Below are 20,261 nucleotides of genomic sequence, written 5' to 3' on the forward strand. Positions count from 1 at the left end.
CCCCTAAGCAGGGGATTCTGGGAATTACAGGAATTTCTAAATCTTTCTATGGGATATAGATATATAATATATAATACAGGAATCTCTAAATTTAAGAACTAAATAGAAAATGCTTTGTCTGCAGTGATCTGGCCTTTGGTGGTTTGGAGCATAACTTTCTGCCAGGGCTTTCAAATGCATTCAGATATAATACTGCCCTTCTTGCCCGCAAATAGAGTGGAGAAAGCAGCTCCTAGCTGAGGCAGTGAATTATAGACATTTCCCAGAGTTTATGGACATGCCTGTAGGATGTCACATCTGCAGTCATACCAAATCAATGTAGAGCTGCTTATCTCAGCAGTAGGCACTAAACTTCACTTTTTTTTTTCTCTGTTGTTCATAGGCAAATAGTAAGCAGATTTAAGATGGGTAGAATTTTACAAAAGCGACATATTTTTTAACACAAAAGCTAGCAGCTGAGCAAGAAGCTAGCTGTCTCCTGCAAGGCATAGAGACCCACCATCTTCTGAATATGGTGCTGCCCAGCTTTTTTTTTTTTTTTTTTTAAACTGCAAAATAACATCTTCTATAACCACATTTTTGGAAAGAACTCAACTGTTTTCTGGAACTCAAAACAAAGAAACACATCAAACTAAAAATATTATTCTAAGCAGAGTCTTGCTGTGAAAATCCTCTGTTGAAATGCTAAAGGTTAGGAAAGTTTCAAGCATTAGAAAGCATTGCCAAAAATCACCACTATCTGCTCTCATAATCTGATTTTCCATGTTGTTGGTTGGGCTGTTCGGGGTTTTTTTTTTGACTGGTGAATGTGCAGCTAACCATACTTGATCAAGCCCCATGGAAAATTAAAAAACAAAGTTTTCTGGCTAACAGACATTGGTACTTTGTTCCAGTATGCTAGAGGAAAGAGTAGGCACTCCAAAGTTGCTTCTTTTATTTATTTGGGATTGCTGCTGTGATTTTCAGCAGGGACAGGACTAGGAATTAAGCTCCTTGTGTGCACCAAATGGAAGTGTCTGCCAGATCCCAGTCTGTTCTCTGGCTGTCCCATGTCCTTTGTGCCAGGGCTGGTTGGAGGGGGTGACTTAGTCTTAGCTTGAATGGCACCACTCCTTTGGAAGTACTGGGACAATGTTTTAGAAGGAAGCCCCAGGAGCCTAAGGAGATGAGTGGTGATGATGAGCTGAGAAGCCTCACAACAAAGAGGAGGCTGAGGAGGAACCTGAATTTATGGATTCGTGGACACATAAGATATTTCATGACCCAAGGAATTTTTCAGTCACACAAGAAAGGTCTGAGAACTAGACCATGAACTCACCATTCACACTGCAAGAAGAAATTAGTGAATCTTAATTAGGACAAAATCAAGCATGAAATGAGATGTAGCATATCTTGAATGGATACAGTCTTCTAAACAGCAGGAAAACAGCGTGTGCCTCTTAACTGAATTTACATACAGCCAAGTGAAATTTTTGTGTTAAAATACCATCCACAGTTTGCTGTTTTCCCTTTTATTTTTGTGGAGATAAAAGAACAGCTGGAAGGAGCATTAATGGATTTTACTGTGTGATTTAAATGTAGATATGAAATATAATTAATTTAAATACAGGTCTTTGCAGATAGTGGCCATTTCATGTCAAAAGTTTTCAGTCACCACTAAAACCTGCAAAGAGGTGCTGCAAAAAAAAGGAGACCAGGTCCTCCATCCTGGTGGTTGCAGAATAGTGCAGGAGCATTGAGAGGAATCCTCAGGGGTTATGTTTATTTAGATCTGGAACTTTTAAACAACAGTCATGAAGATAAATTTTGGCCATCTAGACACATGTTTCTGTGGGAGTAAGATGCCTGAACACTTTTTAAAACGACTTTGAAATGATTGTGACTGCACTTCTGGTGAAGACTCTGAATCACAGCTTTGGAGGGTATTTATTCTATCTTTTGGCTCTGGGACAGCTTTTACCCAGTCATAGGAAAACTTGTGGGTAGAACAAAATTTGTAACTAACTTCTAATAAAATTTACCTTCATAGGGTTTTAATATCATATTTTTTTGTTATGTCGTTGCAGGTTTGGTTCTGAGGAGTTGAAAAAACAGTTCCTCGTACCAGCTATAGCTGGTGATTTTGTGGCTTGCTTGGGAATCAGTGAAGCTGGAGCTGGGTCAGATGTTGCAAGTAAGTTAACCTAGCAAACTGTCAGTTTTAGACAGCCTGATGTTTTAATGGAAAGGATCTGTTTTTCCTGACCTTTCACTTTGCCTCCATCCTTTGTAAGAAACAAAAGGAAGGAAAGTCTGGTGTGGTGAGGGCAAAAAGTAGCATTCTAGGAATACAACACATCCTTCTCATGCATCCAAAAGCAATCAATTTTGACGTATTTGTCAGGTGAATCAATGGAGTAATCTTGTATAGGCTGAGCACAACAGATTTTTTGCGGGCCCCAGTTTTCTTCTAGTGCTGTCCTGCTCTGTCCAGGCTCACTGCTGGCAGGAGCACTCCAGCACCTCGTCGTCTGCACAGCCACGTTCAGTGGTGCAACTCTAGATGTCCTGACAGAGAACAGAACCTGTTCAGCTGCACTAGAACTGGGGCTGCCTTGACAAAGACCTCTCCGCTGAATGGGGGGAAACTACAGAGCCTCTCTGTTCTGAAAATGATGGCATCACTTTCAGAATGATTTCCTCTTGTTCATCCTTCACCTAGGCCCCTTCTGTCATTCCTGTGAAGTAAAAATATCTCTCAATTGGTGATTGCTTTATTTAGAGCTAATGAAGAATTTGCAATGTCAAATCTATTATCTTTATGATTTAGTTACTTTACATGCAACTGTTTTTTTTTTTAGTGCGAGAATATGTTTAGAAACCACGAGAAATGAAACTATTATTCTGAAGTGCCTGAGGCAGTAGAAAATTTGAAAAATTAAATCAAAGAAGATACAGTAGAAAAAGAAAATATGTCTCCTCTGCTAATGAATCATGGAATTCACAGAAAAGGGACTCATAAGTGAACAGTTTTAGAGGTTTAGTTGTTGGACAAAGCATGGCCAAATTGACCATATTGTGTTCTTACAAATTACTGAGACATCTTCCTGCAGACAAGCTTGCCAATGTATGACAGACATTTTTTTTTATCCGAGGAATCCTATATCCATCTCCATGAGCAAACTCCTGTTGTTTTTTCAAGGCAAACAGATAAACATCCAGTGCTCGAGCAAGGTTGCAGCAGGTAGATTTCAAGAACGTTAATGTGGATAATGAAATAATGGCACTAAATCTTCCTGCATATTTTACTGCTGTTTTCCTTTCTGGGTTAATTGAATTTATTCATAAGAAGAATTCCATAACTTTAGTGTTTATTAAATAGTACTTACTAATAATACTTACTAATTATAAATAATAAATTCAAAATATTAAATTTCAATATTATTTAAACTGCATTATTGCTTGTTATAGTTTAAATATTATTAGGATTTAATTAATAAATCTTATAATAGCACTTAATAATTTATTTATTAAAGTAATTATGAATTTGAATTTTGCTAATATAAGAAATACAACATCATTTATTTTAATAAATGCCTCTCTAGTTTAATTAGATGATCATCAGAAAATTCTAAATAGGAATTTAATTTTTTTGATGCAGGGTTCCAGATAATAAGTAACATAAATATTCCTTGAACAGCATCTTGTTTATCATCTAGTTAAAGTGGTATGATGCACTTAGATGAATGCAGTTAAAAACCAATTTGGAATCAAAGAGGATTATCTACTGAACCTATGCTGCAGCTTGGAGACACACTGCAGGATAAAATGAAAATACTTTTTCCCCTGTCCTGGAAGAGTAGATCTCTGATATTAATGCCAAATCCAGTTTACAGTGCTTCTGAATGGCAATTAAATAGACAATTTAGGTATGATGAACAATAGCTTGTGTTCTGGCACCAGTCTGCACCATCTCCAGATGGCCCAGCTCTAAAGCAGACTGAGGTGTGTGAAACTGCACTTGGTGCTTCCTTTTGTTGCTCGTGCTATTGGGATGTTTGTGTCCCTAAGAGAAGTGAAGGGACATGGCAGCTGTTCACATGTGAAGGTTGGGGACGTGCTTCTGCCATGTGAGCCAGTATATTTTAACCTGAAGAATGGCACAGAGTAAGGTATCTCCAACATTTTTTCCTGCAGTTCCAAAATTACTGAAGGTGATACGAACACAGAAAACAAAAATGATGTTAACATGAGAACTGAAATGTGCCTCAAACTAATTTATTCAGAATTCAACAGAACAAAAAGGACTATGTATATTAGTCTAATACAAAATTCATGTCAATTTGAAGGAACACCTGTCTGCTTTCAAGTGTATTTATTCTATATTGTCCATAGTAGTGACCATGTGCACCAAAACTAGCGCAGAGTTGGCTTGAGAAGGAAAAACAGAACAGTACAGATGGTACAAAAACTGTCTTTAATTTCAGGATTCTGGTGCTACAAAGCATAAACATTTGTGTCAGTTTGAATGGTATTGTCACATTCTATCTCACTCCGTTTCCACAATTTATAGAATGTAGTCTGTGGGTATATGCAAGACCACATCATGGAAAACACTTTTCTCACACACATCCTCTATCTTCCAGTTGTGTTCAGTTATCTGCAGCTAGTGACACTGTTCATATCTACCTCTTCAACATAAATATCTTGCTCCATTTTGTCTCAGTGGAATCCAGCCTTTCTGCTTTTCAGGATTGAGTTTGTCTTTTCTGAGCATAAAACCCCAGAATTCCACGTGGTGTCTCTAATGGCACAAATACATTTCCAACCCTGGCAGAAGTATTACTCTCCAATACATGATGTTACACAACAGCTTGCAGACTTGTGAATCCTGTGATTAACTGTGGATCATCCTCATTACCAGTTTGCTATTGAAACATTGCAGGATTTAGCAATCACTTTTACTACTTTGTGTCTGAGTACTCGTACTTGCCATGTTGAATTTGAAAACTCAAGATCATTCCTTTCTTGCTGGGCCATACTTCAGTTGTCTGTGTTGGTGATGTCTCCCAAGTTTATGTCACAGACAAATTTCATTAGTGTATTCCTGTCCTTTTAAAGATCATTAATACAAATATTCAGTAGGTTTTGTCTAGAGGCTGATATCCAGGGAGGGGCTTAACTATTACTCTCCCTGCACATCAGAACTTCTTGTTTTAATGTAACCTGATGCAATTTCTGCTTTGCCAAGTTCCTTATGCACACTTCCAGTTTTGACCTAATTCTTACATTTTCAAATTTTAACTCATAGTTACCTAGTAGTGTTAATTTCACTTGCTTGGGTCCAATAGGATTTTTCTCTAGAAAATCCTATTTCATAATAAATCAGGTTGGGTTTAAATTAATGGGTAAATTGAATTCTCTTTTCTTTCCAAATGTATTTTGAGGCTGTGCAGATTGCCAAAACCAACAACCTCTGTTTTCACTAATTTCAGACTTTCTTGTATGTGTTGTCAACCATATTTGAATCTGTCTATAATCTCCGGTGAATTTTTTTTTTAAGTATCCTCTATATGCCTCAATTTTTTCCCATTCTCTTTTCATTTCTGTGGCTGAAACAGTTTTGTTTCCCACCACAATATTCTTTGATTTTGTTGGTTTTCATCTGCAAGATTTAACTTAGTTCAACCTGTTGCAATACTTATATTCTAAACTCCAAATTGTAGCTTACTTTCATGATTAATCCTGTTCATTTCCTGCAAGTCATTTCCTGGTTTTTGAAGTGATTATTCATTCAGTTAGACTTGAAGGTATTTCTTTAAAGTTTTGTGTTGGTTTTTTTTTCCTGTGTTGATGATGTAAATTTAAGATATATGTTCTTCACATTTTACTTTAAGGATGTGTGTTGCCTATCTTTGACTGTAATACTGACCTTAAAAGTTGAAGCCAACCTTACCTTTAGTCAGATCTGTTTAAGTGCATGGCTGGACTCGAGTGCAGTGGAGAAGAAAATTGAGGCTTGAGTAAGTGTGATTTGAACAGTGATGTGACCAGCCCTGGTTGCTTTTATGGCACTGGCTGTATCATTCAACTCTGGTGATGCCTTGTACTCTTTCCTAGAAGGGCTCATCAGAGAATGCTGTGTAAGAGGTTGTGAGAGTCAGTGGTGTGTGCCTGCAAAAAGTTATGGAGCTCCCACTGAAGTAGCCTTTTCCCAGAGATATGGTCTGTCAGGCAAAATAATTAATCAAATATTCCAAATTATCTTCATAGCCATATTCCTGAGTCTACTTGACCATAGTAAATTGTTTAAGTAGGTTTTCAAAGCCTGCTATATTTTAAACATAAAATTTGTATTAAACATAATTTTTAAACATAAAATTTGATGTATTGATTTGATCATCTTTCTTAATCATCTCTAATTAAGAGATGATTAAGAGAATCAGTTCTTCACAAGATCATTTGAAATAGTTGTTTCTCAAGTGTTTGAAGCAATCTGCGAACAATTGAGTCTGGAGTACTTGAACATTCTCATTAGTAAGGTATTTGTTCTTTAATCTGTATTTGGGTGGTTAGGCCCCTGTGACGCCATGCCTACAAGAGCTATTTACATTTGTGGTAACATCACAGTGCTCATTGTTCCTTTGCAGACCTTCTATGGGACTTCTATCTAATCTCCTCAGTAGCTGTTCTACAACAAAGGGATGTGTGATGTAAATCACTGTGTATGCTCCCATCCTTGTCACACCATTTCAGTACAATCATATTTCTTATTCCAGCTCTTGTGTGTCCTTCCATTATTATTTAGTCTCCATATATCTGAGTGTCCAATGTCTGTGTCCATGTATTTTGAGTGCCAGTACTTTAGATTACTTAAGCTTCTTGGCATTCATTATTATACAGATTTCATATCAAGTCCCTTGGACAATTTGCCACAGTCTTTTTATTGGATAAATTCCTCTGTCTGCTGGTTTTATTCACATGATTACCGTCTCTTTCCCTTGCTTATGTTCCTTTAGCCATAGCTATATCCCATACTTCCTTCTTTTATACCTAATATAATTTTCTCCCATCATTTTTCTCCTGTGCCTTCATTAACAAGAAAAAATTTCAGCCATGCTGACCTCAGACCCAGTTTACCTCCTAAATGAAGATCAGATACTTGAGTTTGCTTTTGGTTTATGTTTAGAGCCACAGGGAAGAATTGCATGTGCAGACTGAGGTGATTGTGGATGAAAGTAAACAGGCCTGCCCACTCCACTTGGTGTCTGACTCCTACCCTCCAAGTCTATGATCCCCCTTCAGTGGATGGTCTCTCATGGATTTCATAGTCTTGTTAGATTCACAGGTGCTATCAGGAGTGTGGCTGGGTTTTCTCATACCATCTTACAGCTGGATATTTGCTGGAGAGTCTTCATCAACTGGGGCTCTCAAAGTTCAATTGCAGGGAACGGAAGGGACTCCTTTGGAAACTCTGCTGGAGGATGAATAATAACTAATGATTCTCTCTGATTGTCTGTTGTAGGTAGGACTGTTTGCAGCATGATGTGAACTGTTGCAGATGAAAATAAGATTGTTTTTTGCCAGGGTGTATAAATAGCAAGTGTTTAGAACTCCTTCATGTCCACACACTCATTGCATTCAGACTTGGCCTTCAGTAGTTTACCAGCTTTGAAGGTATTGCAGCTATTGTGACCAAGAGCGTGCAGGAAATGCATGTTGATTTGTCTTTATGCATTAACAGATACAGAGGCTTGTGTTTGTTTAAGTCATGACTCTGGAATTGATGGCCTCCTCAGGACTATGGCACACAGTAAGAGAAACTCTAACAGATCATCTCACAGTGAAATGCTTCTCTCCGAAGTTTTTGACCACCACATTTACTTAGGAAGTTTTCTGCTCTCATCCGCTGGGATGAAGACTCCACCTAAAGGAGGGTGGGAGAAGTAGTCCTGTTTCCCTGGCTTGCCTTCCGAGAGTTTCCAGAGTAGTTTTCCTTATGGCCTGGAAGAGTTATAGGACAGGGGAGTATGAGGGAGAACCAAATAGTTTTCTGTCTTGAGAGCAAGGGAATGACCCTGCCAGTCATAACTGGACTGATATACCTCTCCTTCACAAGAATAACCCTTCATTTCCTGTGTTTTGAAATAGATATCAAGACAACGGCTGTGAGAAAGGGCAATGAATATGTCATAAATGGTGGTAAGATGTGGATTACGTCCGGGAGCCAGGCAGACTGGATGTGCCTCCTGGCAAACACCAGCGAAGGACCTCCCCATCAAAATAAATCTCTCATATGTCTGCCAATGAATCTACCTGGTAATAACATGGAACACTTTGTCTTCTCATTTGATTTTATTGGTGTTCTTTGTATGCCTAGTGCAAGAAGGAAAGGTGTTTAACCAAAAATATATCTAGGGAAGTTGTTCAGATACATTTTCATGGCAATGATTCATATCCATATGAAAATAAAAGGATAAAGAGTTTAGAGATTTCAAAATTGGGAAATACCTCTAAAGCCTGGTGGGCTGGTATGCCTGCTGAAGAGAATTGCAGGCATATTCAGAGTGTTTCATGGCTGTACTGTGCGAAGGGATCCCTTCACCAGGGCACTATTACCAGTTAAATTATAAAAATAGTCTAAGAGTTAAATGTGGGCTGGAGTAAAAGATTCAAATATCCTGGAAGTAGGGACTTGGTTTTGAATAAGACTAGCAATTCAGCTGAGGACATAGAAGAAATACTTCCCAAGGTAAGGCTACCAGTTTCAGTGGTACATCCACACAGTGTCTGTTCCTGAGTAATCTGCAGATGAGTGCTATATGCATAAAGAACATTATCCAGAGAGGCTGCAGTTAAGATTGTGCTGGTGGGGATCTTTTGCAGTTTTGACACCTGTTCAAAAGTTTTTAAACCTTTTCAGTTTTAACTCATTTTAATATTTAAAAATATGCAACATAATAATTTATGTACTATATAATATATAGTATATTTAATACTTAAGTTTTAAAATTAATGTTTCTTTTATACAAACAAATAGTTTAATACAATTTAATAGTTATTAAAGCTAGAATAATGTCTATTAATGTATTTATATATAAGATATTTATACTCAGGGCTCTTTTGTTCATTCAACTCAGAGTATTTTACACACAAAGTATGTGCCATTATTGGCATTTCGCATGTAGGAACACCACCATAACAGTGAAGGGAATGAATCTATGTTCACTAAATGGATTGGACCGAGAACAAAACACAGGTCTTCAGTGTTGCAAAAGAGGATGATGAGAGCTTCTTAAGGGAATGTCTTTTAAGTGAATTTAAGTGTGGAGTAAGTCAATCAAGTGAGTTGCTTTGGGAATCAAGCAGGTTCTGAGTGAACTTCTACCTCTGCTCATGCAAGACAGGCTTTGAATGGGAGCTCATGGAAGACAGACCTGAGCTGCTTTACTAGTTGTGAACTTCATCCTTATTGAGAAGTGATGAGCAAACATGTAACTTACAGCCAGAATTGCTCTGAATTTCCAGGTAAATTCACTATTCAGCCATCTGCTGATAAATGAATGAAGTCCTTCTTGTGATTTTTCATGGATGGGTCAGAATGCAAATGCAGTACTTCTTCTCTGAGATCAATCTTCCTAAAACAACAAAGCAACTGACCCACAGTTGGTGGCAGATAAAATACATAGAAATTGACTTAGAGGTTTTCAGCTCTAATACTTGGCTTATTCCAAAAAGACACTAGTTGTCATAGCTCTAGGGGGGAGGGGGGAGATGTTAGATCTCACAGCCTACACACAGACCTTCTTTACCTGCATTAAATAGATTTAGAGTACAAAAATTGTCTGAGACCCCTTATTCTGATCTGCAGAAGTGTAGAAGTCTTCCTAGGAACAAAATTTGTGCTCCTCAAAATGCATGTGTTCTAATTCTTCTGTGATGATACACATATTTATCTCCAAAGGGGTCACAGTACCAAGATTGGTGACCTTTTGAAATGAAGTATTAAGGCTGTTGATTGTGCTCTGTGGGTGAGTCATATCAGAAGTGAGATTTTTCAGGAAACTCCATCTGGTTTGATACATCCTAAGGATGTCTGTCTGCTAAAGATTGTGCTCCGTGGAGGGCAGCAGACCAAGGCTGTACGGGAAGTGTCTGGAGGACATCACCGAATGATGCACTCTCAAACGTCTGGCAATGTGTGTGTGTCAAAGCTCAAAAACAACTGCAATGGAGAGCAAATGTGCTATGTCTGACTCACCTCTTCAGGCACCAGCCTATAAGGCTGGGGAAGGAAGGATCTGTGGTGTATTTTTTGCTAAAAATCTAAGTTGTTTTGTATTTATATCATGTGGTGGGGAAAAAAAAGGGAGAAAAAAAATTCCAAGCCTGAAAATGAATTATTAATTTCAACAATTGATAGTTTATTTGATAGACAAAGTAGAATTTGCTTCTTCTAATTTTTGGTATATATACTCTCGAATCTGGGCTGAAGCAAATCATGGTCTAGATTTGACAGACACTGCTGAATATATTTCTCATAAAGGAAGTTTGGATAACAGCGCCATGGATTTACAATAAATATCCAAATTAGGTGAATACCTCTAGTGCAATAACAATGTCTTTAAAAGGCATCTGAATTTTCCATATAATAAAAGAGAATCTAGCACATTGCAAAATGTCTGTGTGTAAGGTGTATAGACAAATGGCTTGCAGCCCTGATATGGTAACTGTTTTGTCCTCTGGTTTGTCCTCTGAGTCCTCAGATAGCTCTAGAGAAGATTGCAAGGAGGAGTTAATAAGGAGAAGAGCAACCAGGAAAAGAGAAAGAGTGTGTTTCTTGGATTGCAATTTAAAATGTGTCTGTTTCCATTTGTAATGGCACTAAATGGTGTCAGGAGAGAGCAACTGCCTTTTTCTCAAGATAGAATACAGGAAATAAAAGAGATTGTCAGAAGGCTGGAGGAATGGGAGAAAATGAAAAATCAAAGATGCTTGGGAAGAACTGCCCAGGCAGAGAAATAGCAGTCCATCTCAGTGATACTGGTGTAAGTAGCTCAAAATGGCTCTGTTACAGTGATTCTAGTAAGTCATGTGCTTGGCCTTGTTAAATTCAGATTTGTTAGTTATTGCATGTAATTTATTTAATACAGATGAACTCCAGGACTTACCTGGGACAGTAATTTCTACTGCTGCTGGTAATTTCTCATTTTTAGTACCCCTTAGGAAGAGAAGAAAGATAATTACATGAAGGGAGATTTTGATGCCCCCACAGTGGCCAAAGAGATGATTATGTACGATTGTCTTCTACAGTGTAAAGCATGTGCTAGCCTCAGAAGGGGCATCCCATGAGACTGATGCAGCTTGGTGAGAACCATGAATTAAGAGCAACTGAAACTGATAGGGCATGACAAAGGGGGATGCTGCTGGACCCAGGAAAATTGAACCACAACCCAATCTGGAAGAATTACAGATAGAAATCATCAGCACATTTAGCTCACTAACCAAGCCTGTAAGAGCTTTCTTCAGTAGTATTTGCTGTATGTGGATCTGGGAAGTAAACAACAGGAATAATTTAGCAATGTAATAATGAACTGGCAGCAGTTGTGCTTTCTTGAGGACAGTCCTTTTAAACCACCCACTAACAAGAGCAGTAAGTGCATCTTCATATGGGTGAGGAGCAGTGATTACATAAAGCCGGTTGGCTTTAGACCATACATGATCTCTGCAATTCTCACAGAAACCAAATAGCAGTATTCCAATGGGAAACAATGTTCCTGATTTCATCTGGACTTCTAAATTGCTCAGTGTGTGGTTATTTAGCTATGTTTTTAATATGGAAACAAACCACAAATGATTTTTTGGCTGACTGAGTACAAATTACTGGATAATTTTCAATTCAAAAGTCAAGAAATTTATGCAGCTGTTCTGATTTTACTCCTGCATTGATCATATATCAAAGCAAGTCTTCCTAATACATAATCTGTTTACAGCTTGGTTGGTGGAGAAAAAATCTTGAGTGGAACTTGTGGAAGTCTATGTGAACATTGTTCTCAGAGAAGTCTTGGCATTTGTAAATAATGTCAGTATTTCATCTCTGTGAAGAGTTGAAAATTTCCATAATCTTATTTTGTGCAGCCAGAGAGAGTAAATTTGAAGGAAATGACTGCCAACCTCTTCTGCCAAAAAACCAAAGTAATTTTCATATGTCTGAAGGCCTCCTTTGAGTAAAGGATGAGATGTCTGTATTAGTTCGGAAGGAGATGTTGTCTGAAAGCTGTGAAGAACAGCAAGATACGAACAAGTACAGAGGGACCAGAACAATCTGTGTGGTGACCAACCAGCTTCTACTGAGCCATGCCAGAGAGTAGCAGAGGGCTGAAGACGAATAAAGAGGAAAATAACAACAGAATACCTTCTCATCACAAAGCTGGTTGGAATAACATGGACATGAGTAGTAAAAAGCTTTGGTTTTCTGGCAAATATACATATGCTGAGTTGGAGGACTGTTTTGCTACACATACAGACTTGTCAGATGTAATTAACGTGTTATGCACAAATCCTTATGCCTAGTTGTTGTCCTCCTTTTGCTTTTGAAACATTCTTGACTTTCACCCGGAATATCTGGATTAGCTCCAGATCAACAGGGAGATAAAAGCTGAAGACAGTAGAAATGCCACGGGAAAACAGTGGGTGCCTGTTAAACTCTCGTGGCACAGGGGTAAGCCATGCTTGCATCCAAACAACAGCAGGGAAGAACTTGCAGCTATGAAAAAACAAACAATGGGAAGGAGTCCTGCCTGGGCTGATGAGGTAGCTGAACCCTCATGTGGCCAGACCTGAATGAACCAGGTTCTTCTTCAACAGAGCAATGCATGTGGGGTCAGAGTCAGTGCTGTGTAGAGAGTCTGTGGGGAAGCAAACCCTCCTCACAAACATATACACATGAAAACTGAGAGTGATCACTGTACCAGAAAAAATGAGCATAGGCTAGGAAGGGGAGGATAAATGAAGAAGAGAGGGAAGGAAAAGGATTTCCAGGAGGAGAAATACTCCTAGCTGCAGCTTAAAATGTAGCTCTGTTTTTGTCCTTACTGAATATTTGTGTACTGTTTCATAGCAGTGCAGGCACTCGGCAAATATTGCCAAATTGAATTTCAGCATTTTATTGTAATGCTAGATAAAAATCAAATATAAACAAATAAAATTGCATTGTTTGAGGACCTGTGTGGAGTAAGATTATTAAAACTAGTAAATATTTATTATTTGGGGATATAATGAAAAGTGGGGTTTTTACATTTAAAGTTTCTGATTTGGTGGTTTAATAAAGTGGAAAAACCTTTTAAAATAGGATCTGGGCCATTTCACTCCAGAATACTGTTATGTTTTTCCTGAAGGTAGGTTGCACTGTTGTCTTGGAACGTACATTCACATCTGCAGACTTTTCCTTCTGAAAACATTGTATTTGTTCATAGTGCTTCTATTTTTTGTGGTCTTTCTCATACACCTTTCTCTTCAGGCATTCATGTTGCTAAAAAGATAGACAAACTGGGCATGAGGTCATCAGACACAGCTCAGATCTTTTTTGAAGATGTAAGGGTCCCCTGCAAGAACCTCATCGGTGAGGAAGGAAACGGTTTTACATACCAGATGTTGCAATTCCAAGAAGAGCGGCTGTGGGGAGTAGCCAGTGGTAAGTCATCATTCGTGCTTCTGTAGGGACACAGTGATCACTCTTTGCATGACTAACAGCACTTTTCTTTTCTTGTAAGTTGCAATGATCTTTTAGTATCTGTTTTTGAAATCCGTCATAGCCTGGATACAGACGACATTCCCTTTCTGTAGAAAAATTCCTTTTTCTGTGCAAAAACCTGAAGCAGAATATATTTTGTGGGCCATTGCAGAGGCTCTTTTTTCCCTTGTTTCTTTTTCTTGTTGCTACTCTGCAAAGAAATTATGGCATCATGTTATGTCTATTACAAATATAGTGCAAAGGCTATCAAAATATCAGCATGAAATAGAAGGATAGTGACTTTTCCTGTAGTACAGTGCGTTATGATGCTGATCATGGATTTTAGAAAGTTAACTTATTGGCTGTGTAAAGTTAAGTGGCTCTTGCAGGATGTCAGAGCTTTGTTTTGCAAATCTGTTTTACCTCTGTACAATTTGGACATAAGTGGTACATTCCTTTCCCTGAAGTTATTTTGTCACAGAGTTTATGTTACTCAGAACTCAGGCTGTACTCAAATCTATGTAGTTGGGTTTTATGGATTGTGGATAGTCCAGGAAATCAGATCCAAGACTAGATTGTCTACTTTCAGCCTGCAAACTTTCTCCCTACACCTCAGTGTTTGATTCTTCAGGTTAAATATAATGTGGTTCACTGTAAGAAGATTGGTCCTCTTTAGATTCCAGGGTTGTCTAAATAATGTCACTGTATTCATGCTCCTGTGCATTCCCTGTCTGTCACTGTCTGTGTGTGGCTGGGAAATTAAGCATTCTAAGAAGTGGTGTTTTGATTCAGTGAACAAATAAAAAAAGCACTCACTACTTTGGGTTCATCACAGACCAAATATTTTGGAGTTCAAATGCCTTTAAAAAAAAAACTCGTTTATTGAACTAAAGTTCTTAGTTCAGCCTGGGATAAATAGTACATGTGAGAGTAGTTTTAGCAAAGGACGGGAGGTTACACTTGCCAAGGATGTCACTGCAGACTCAGGCAAGCAGGAGTTGTGATCCTACCACTGCTTCTGCTTTAATTGAGATGTATACAGACTACAAGGATGTGCATTGTGCATTTCTATGCTCAGTTTGAAGTCTAAATTAAACAAACCATGAGAAGCTCTGGGCTGCAGTGAGACTCCCCAGGCAGCATTAGTCATGCCCCAGGCAAAAGTGACGCGCACTGACCACATCAATACACAAAGCCTGGCAGGTTAGATCACTCCTGCTAAAACCACGGGCAGCTTGGTACTGTCCAGTCTTGCACAACTGCCTGGCTGTCACTGTGCTCTGCCAGGAACTGGAACACCAGGTTTCAATTCCTTTTTTTGTCCAAAACAACGCAGCAGGAGCAGGTGAACCCTTGTCCTGGATGAGCAGCCTGGGAAGGGCTTCTCTCCTTGCCTGCTATGGCCAGGCAAGGGCCAGCAGGGAGGAAGAGTCTGGGAGCTCACCAAGGAGAGGGAGCTGCCTTCTGCAGTGGCTACTGTGTAAAACTTGCTGGACACCTTGGGTTTGCTTTGTTTCAATTATCTGATATAAAATACATAAAAGCATTGGCAGCAGGGACAAGACCCATGGTTTGGGCCAAGCTGCAAACTTCAGAGATCACCAATTATGGTAAACAAGAAAAAGAGTAACCAGTGTTCAGAAGGGAGCCCAGTACTCAATGGGTACAGTTTGTTGTGTCTAGAGGTGTTAACTTCCTGTCCTGAAAATAGTTTCACATACATTCAACCATGACTGCTCAGGTGAAGGCTCAGATGCGTGAAACTATTTAAGTGCCTTTAAGTGCCTTAGGTCTGCATGTTTAATCCTGGTCTTCACTTCTGCCCCTCAGTAGGACATTTCTGTTCCTTCCCAGTTCATGACTGTGGCATTGAAAATCATCAGTCTACTTTTAAATGCTTTAGGGACCAGTCCTGGGATCCTCACTTTCACTGCTTCCTTTAACTTGGAAAAGGCAGTTGACTTGTCTGTTTTTCCTTTCTGGGTGTTATTTTGTTGTGTTTGGGGTTCTTTGTTCTGTTTCTCTTTGTTTGGTGGGGGGTTTATGTATTTTTAATTTCAAGTATCACATGCTCTACACTTCTTTTTTGTTTATTAATTATCTTCTTTGTGGCCAGTATCTTTCTTCACTTGTTTTTTTTTTTTCTTTTAAAATCTATTTTCAGTCAAACAGGTTTAAAATACAAATGGAAAACTAGCTTCCTGGAATTGCAAAATTTGCTCCCAGGTGTGGTCTCTTCTTCTGAGTGACACATCATCAAAGGCAATGGTCAAATTCACTGTGTTTCTTGCTTCACTGAAAGAAAAAAGTGCCACAAGTCTCCCATGTTGTGACACTTGGTAAACACTGTCTGTTTGAGGGCCTGTTGCACTGATCACAGGAAAAGAATGTTGCTATGGCAAAAAAAGCAAACAGTTGTCTTGTGAATTGCTTAACTCGGAGACAAAGAGGGAGTTCAGAGTGCATGTGAGAGCAGAATGACACTTTTCTAATGAATTCTATTTGCTCCTGCAACTTCAGTTTTATGAGCACCATTGAGTCATGGCCAGTAAGCAGGATGACAGATCCTTTTGCATGGGCAACATACATCCTTAAGAATCAGATTGCTCAGCTTAGAGCTCACTGTACATTTCATTAGAGAATGATCAGCCACAACCTAGGAAAAACATATCAGTTTCATTTTCTTTTGAGAGGAAACACAGCAGAAGACAAAGTGTCTTTACAGTGACCAGAAATTTTAAGTGGAATTATATAAGTTGGATGGAGATACAAGGAAAATATTATTCTGCATTGACAACTTCAAGTGCTTTCACAATTCTCAGCTGTGTGGTAGGCCACGCATTCCTTAGGCTGCCCTAGGGTGACATTTCTTGCATGTGTTGTCAGTTGAAACCCATGGGGCTAAGTTTGTCTGAGGATGTGGGGAACATTGTATAAGAAAAGGAAACAAATACACAGAAAAAGAGGGGTGTTCCCTATTATGAATGGCGTTTCTCTGAATTCGTATGACTGGGAAAATATTGTGCACTGTTATGTTGTTGAACATGGCTATTGGCTGTCATGGTATTTATGATGTGCTGCATTTTGGTGCTGTTTGCTACACAGCCAGGCTTTGCCATGTTAGAGCTGTGCTCAGAGCACTGAGTACCTGTCGTCAGCATCACAGAATGGTTTGGGAAGGAACCTTTAAAGTTCATCACGTCCAACCCCTCCACCGTGGGCAGAGACACCTTTCATTAAACCAGGTTGCTCAAAGCCCATCCGTCCTGGCCTTGAACATGTCCAGGGAATGGATATGTCTTGGGGCACCCACAACTTCTCTGGGCAACATGTTCCAGTATCTCACCAGTCTCATAAGACATTTCTTAGAATCGTAAAATGATAGAATGGTTTGGGTTGGAAGGGACCCTAAAGATCATGTAGTTCCAGTTCCAAAACATTCTTCCTTTTGTTCAATCTAAATCTACATTCTTTAAATTTGAAACCAGTCCCCCTTGTCCTGATACTACAGGGTCTGGTAAAAACTCTATCCCCATCTTCCTTATAAGCTCCCTTTATATATCAAAAGGCTGCAGTAAGGCCTCCCCAGAGCCTGCACTACTCCATGCTGAACAACTCCAACACTCTTAGCCTGTCCTCATGGGAGAGGTGCTCCAGCCTTTTACTCTTCTTCAGGACCCTCCTCTGGACCTGCTGCAACAGATCAATGGCTGTTTTGTATTGTGGGCTCCAGAGCTGGAAGCAGTACTCCAGATGGGGTCTCAGGAGAACAGAGTAGAGGGAGACAATCACGACCCTTGACCTGATGGCCTCTTTTGAAGCAGCCCAGGACAGTGCTTAGATTTCCTCTGTTTGTTTCTGTGTGCAAATGACAGTTCCTGGAATAAGAAGGGCAGTAATGGCAGCAGGATGGATCCGCAGGGGCAGGAAGGAGACAGTGTATTGGAGAGGTGGACACTGTAAGAGCAGTTTTCCCAGAACCCCAGTCTGAGCCATAATGTGTGGTGACAGCCTGAGGAGAGTTTGACCAAAGTCCCTTCATGATCTTTAGACCTTTTGCAAGCAGGACCTGAACAGTTTCTGTCCTGTTTCTTCCCACCTGATCTTGCTCCTGCCTCCTCTTTGCTGTTTCCTCTCTCTTTTTCCCTGGTGCTGGATGCTGAGAACCACACAAGCTGTGCTGGAGCACCTTGCACCAACAGACCAACACAAGATGAATGCCTTGTCTTTATTCCTTCCACCTCCCTTCTGCTCTCCTAGCACTGGCATGTACCCAGCGGCTCAGACTGCACTGTATTCTTCCCAGATTTCAGTCGGAGGGAAAGGGACAAGTGGTGCCTGGATACTCCTTGCTCTTTCCTTACATTTTTCAAGCTGGAGACCATAGACATACAAGTGAAAAAGCTGTTGATGTTACACATGCTACAGTGTTGTGTGATATTGTCCTTTGGAAGGACAGTATTTCTATTCAAGAGATGTTCCTGAAAACAGAATTTTATTTTCCTGTCCAGAAAGCCAGCATTTGGGTGACAATGTAGTGTGTTAACACAGAAGAAATGAGGGCATTACTGTATTTGCTCTTCTGAAAAATAAGCATTGCAGTTAGTTGTATGAGAAAGGAGGGGAAAATATTTAGGTAATGAGAAAAACTGATCACCCTATGGAATGTGGAGACATGATGTGAAAAATGGTGCTCTGTGGAAGTGATGGTGAATGATCATGGCAGGGGGAATTGGTGGGATGCAGAGTCTACACAGGACAGCAGTACAGAGATGAAATTTAAATAGCAGTGGTCTTGAAAACAAAGCAAAAAGATATTCACATGATAGTCCCTTGCAGGAGCACACCAGGCTCCTGCAAGGGACTATCATGTGAGTAACTCACAGTTAGGAAAAGGGATTTCCCACTAGTCCAGGGTTTGAGTTTATTTTGCATTTTACATTCAGAGTTTTGTGGTTTAGACTTTAAATGCAAATGGATGTGGATATGCATATTTTGAAAAGAGAAAATGGGACCCTTCTCATACAGATAGATTTGTGAAATCATGCCCTGCTGCTTGTCACAGTAACATGAGTCCATATTTGCCAAACAAAATTCTCCACACATTCTGTATCTGCTGTTATCCCAGCTACACTGCAAGGGACTAATAGCTTAGTCATACACTTCAAGGCTGGTTTGCATTGGAAGAGAAACTTTTCCCTTTTTTTCTTGTTTAAAATGAGATTGCACAAAAAGCAGCAGCAAACTAGCTCTGCTTTAAAGCATCGTCTGCTGCCTCTCTCACCTGTTTTACAGCAGTATCCTATTTTCATGCTGTTTCCATTAGGAGAAATATTTAATGTTTTGTTTTAAGTGGGTATGAATTTTTCTTCTCTATGCTGGGATCACAGAGCACAGATGTAATAAGCAGTCTATTTGTGTTTCTTGATCTCAGACTAGGTTTCTGTCTTTTCCCTCAAGGCTTCCTTCAATTTACATTTCTGCAACCTTCCTCACTACAAGCACACTACACTGTCTGCCTTCAGATTTTTTTTCCAGGATTTAACAAACCTTCAGGACACAGGTAGCATGTAAAATAGGAGTTGCCACAAGCTTTTGCTAGGGCCCTAAATGAGACACTAAGCATAAAGTTTATCTCATCACGTTGGTACTGCTTTTTATGACTCTCCCTCTTTCCTACCCACTTCTCTTCCCTCTCTTCCAGGTTTTGGCAGTTTAGGGCTCAAGTGAGATAGGTGTCTTCAAGGTACAAGGAAGTACCAGACTCTTCTCAGAATTGAAGCTTCACCCCAAACTGAGTGTACAGAACAATTTCCTTTTAAAAACCTAATGTGTTGGTTGTACAATGTGAATAAACCTTCTCTTTCACCAAGAAGCTCAACAGATCTGGCTAAAACGATGCCTTGTTCTGTGCTTTGTTTCTTCCAGCCCTGACACTAATGGAAACTGTTATACAAGAAACTATTGACTACACACGGCAGCGGAAGGTGTTTGGCCGGCCTGTCCTGCACAACCAAACCGTGCACTTCCGCCTGGCCGAGCTGGCAGCCGAAGTGGAGCTCCTGCGCTTGCTGCTGCACCGCGCCGTGGGTGAGCTCCCACATCTGCTTCCCAGATGTGCTTCTCTTTGTGCAAAGAACCTTGTCAGGCTAAAGGAACATGGGGAGGTGACTTCCAGAGTGACTGACTTTTTATGCCTTCTTTTTTTATTAGCTCTCTATGTAGAAGGCAACGATGTGACAAAATTTGCCTCCATGGCTAAGCTAAAGATGGGTCGTCTGACCCGTGAAGTGACTGATAGCTGTCTCCAGTTTTGGGGAGGAATGGGATTCACCAGTGAAGTTTTCGTGAGCAGGTGTTACAGGTAAGAGAGTGATGAAAATACAAAGTGGTTTTAACTGAAATTTAGCCTCCTGTTAAACAATCACCTACTTGAAAGGAGCAGCAGCTTCTCACCAGTGTGAATGGTCTTGTTCCACTTCATAGCATGTCACTGAAGTGGGTTGTGGATGCAAGGACACCCAGTGCAATTAACTTTGAGTAGACAGGT

At 39.7% G+C, this 20,261-nt stretch overlaps 1 protein-coding gene across 1 annotated transcript in view; it reads left to right on the forward strand.

Annotated features, from left to right (window-relative positions):
- The window catches only part of LOC115901451 (probable acyl-CoA dehydrogenase 6), a 75,498-nt gene that overhangs the window by 47,719 nt on the left and 7,518 nt on the right, over positions 1 to 20,261 (forward strand). Inside the window, exons 4-8 of the mRNA XM_030944125.1 lie at positions 2,067 to 2,173; positions 8,131 to 8,298; positions 13,499 to 13,672; positions 19,640 to 19,801; positions 19,925 to 20,075. Of these exons, the coding sequence (XP_030799985.1) occupies positions 2,067 to 2,173; positions 8,131 to 8,298; positions 13,499 to 13,672; positions 19,640 to 19,801; positions 19,925 to 20,075 (762 nt within the window). The remainder of the gene's footprint in view (positions 1 to 2,066; positions 2,174 to 8,130; positions 8,299 to 13,498; positions 13,673 to 19,639; positions 19,802 to 19,924; positions 20,076 to 20,261) is intronic.

Source organism: Camarhynchus parvulus, chromosome 2 (genome assembly GCF_901933205.1).
Source record: "Camarhynchus parvulus chromosome 2, STF_HiC, whole genome shotgun sequence".
Lineage (NCBI taxonomy): Eukaryota > Metazoa > Chordata > Aves > Passeriformes > Thraupidae > Camarhynchus > Camarhynchus parvulus.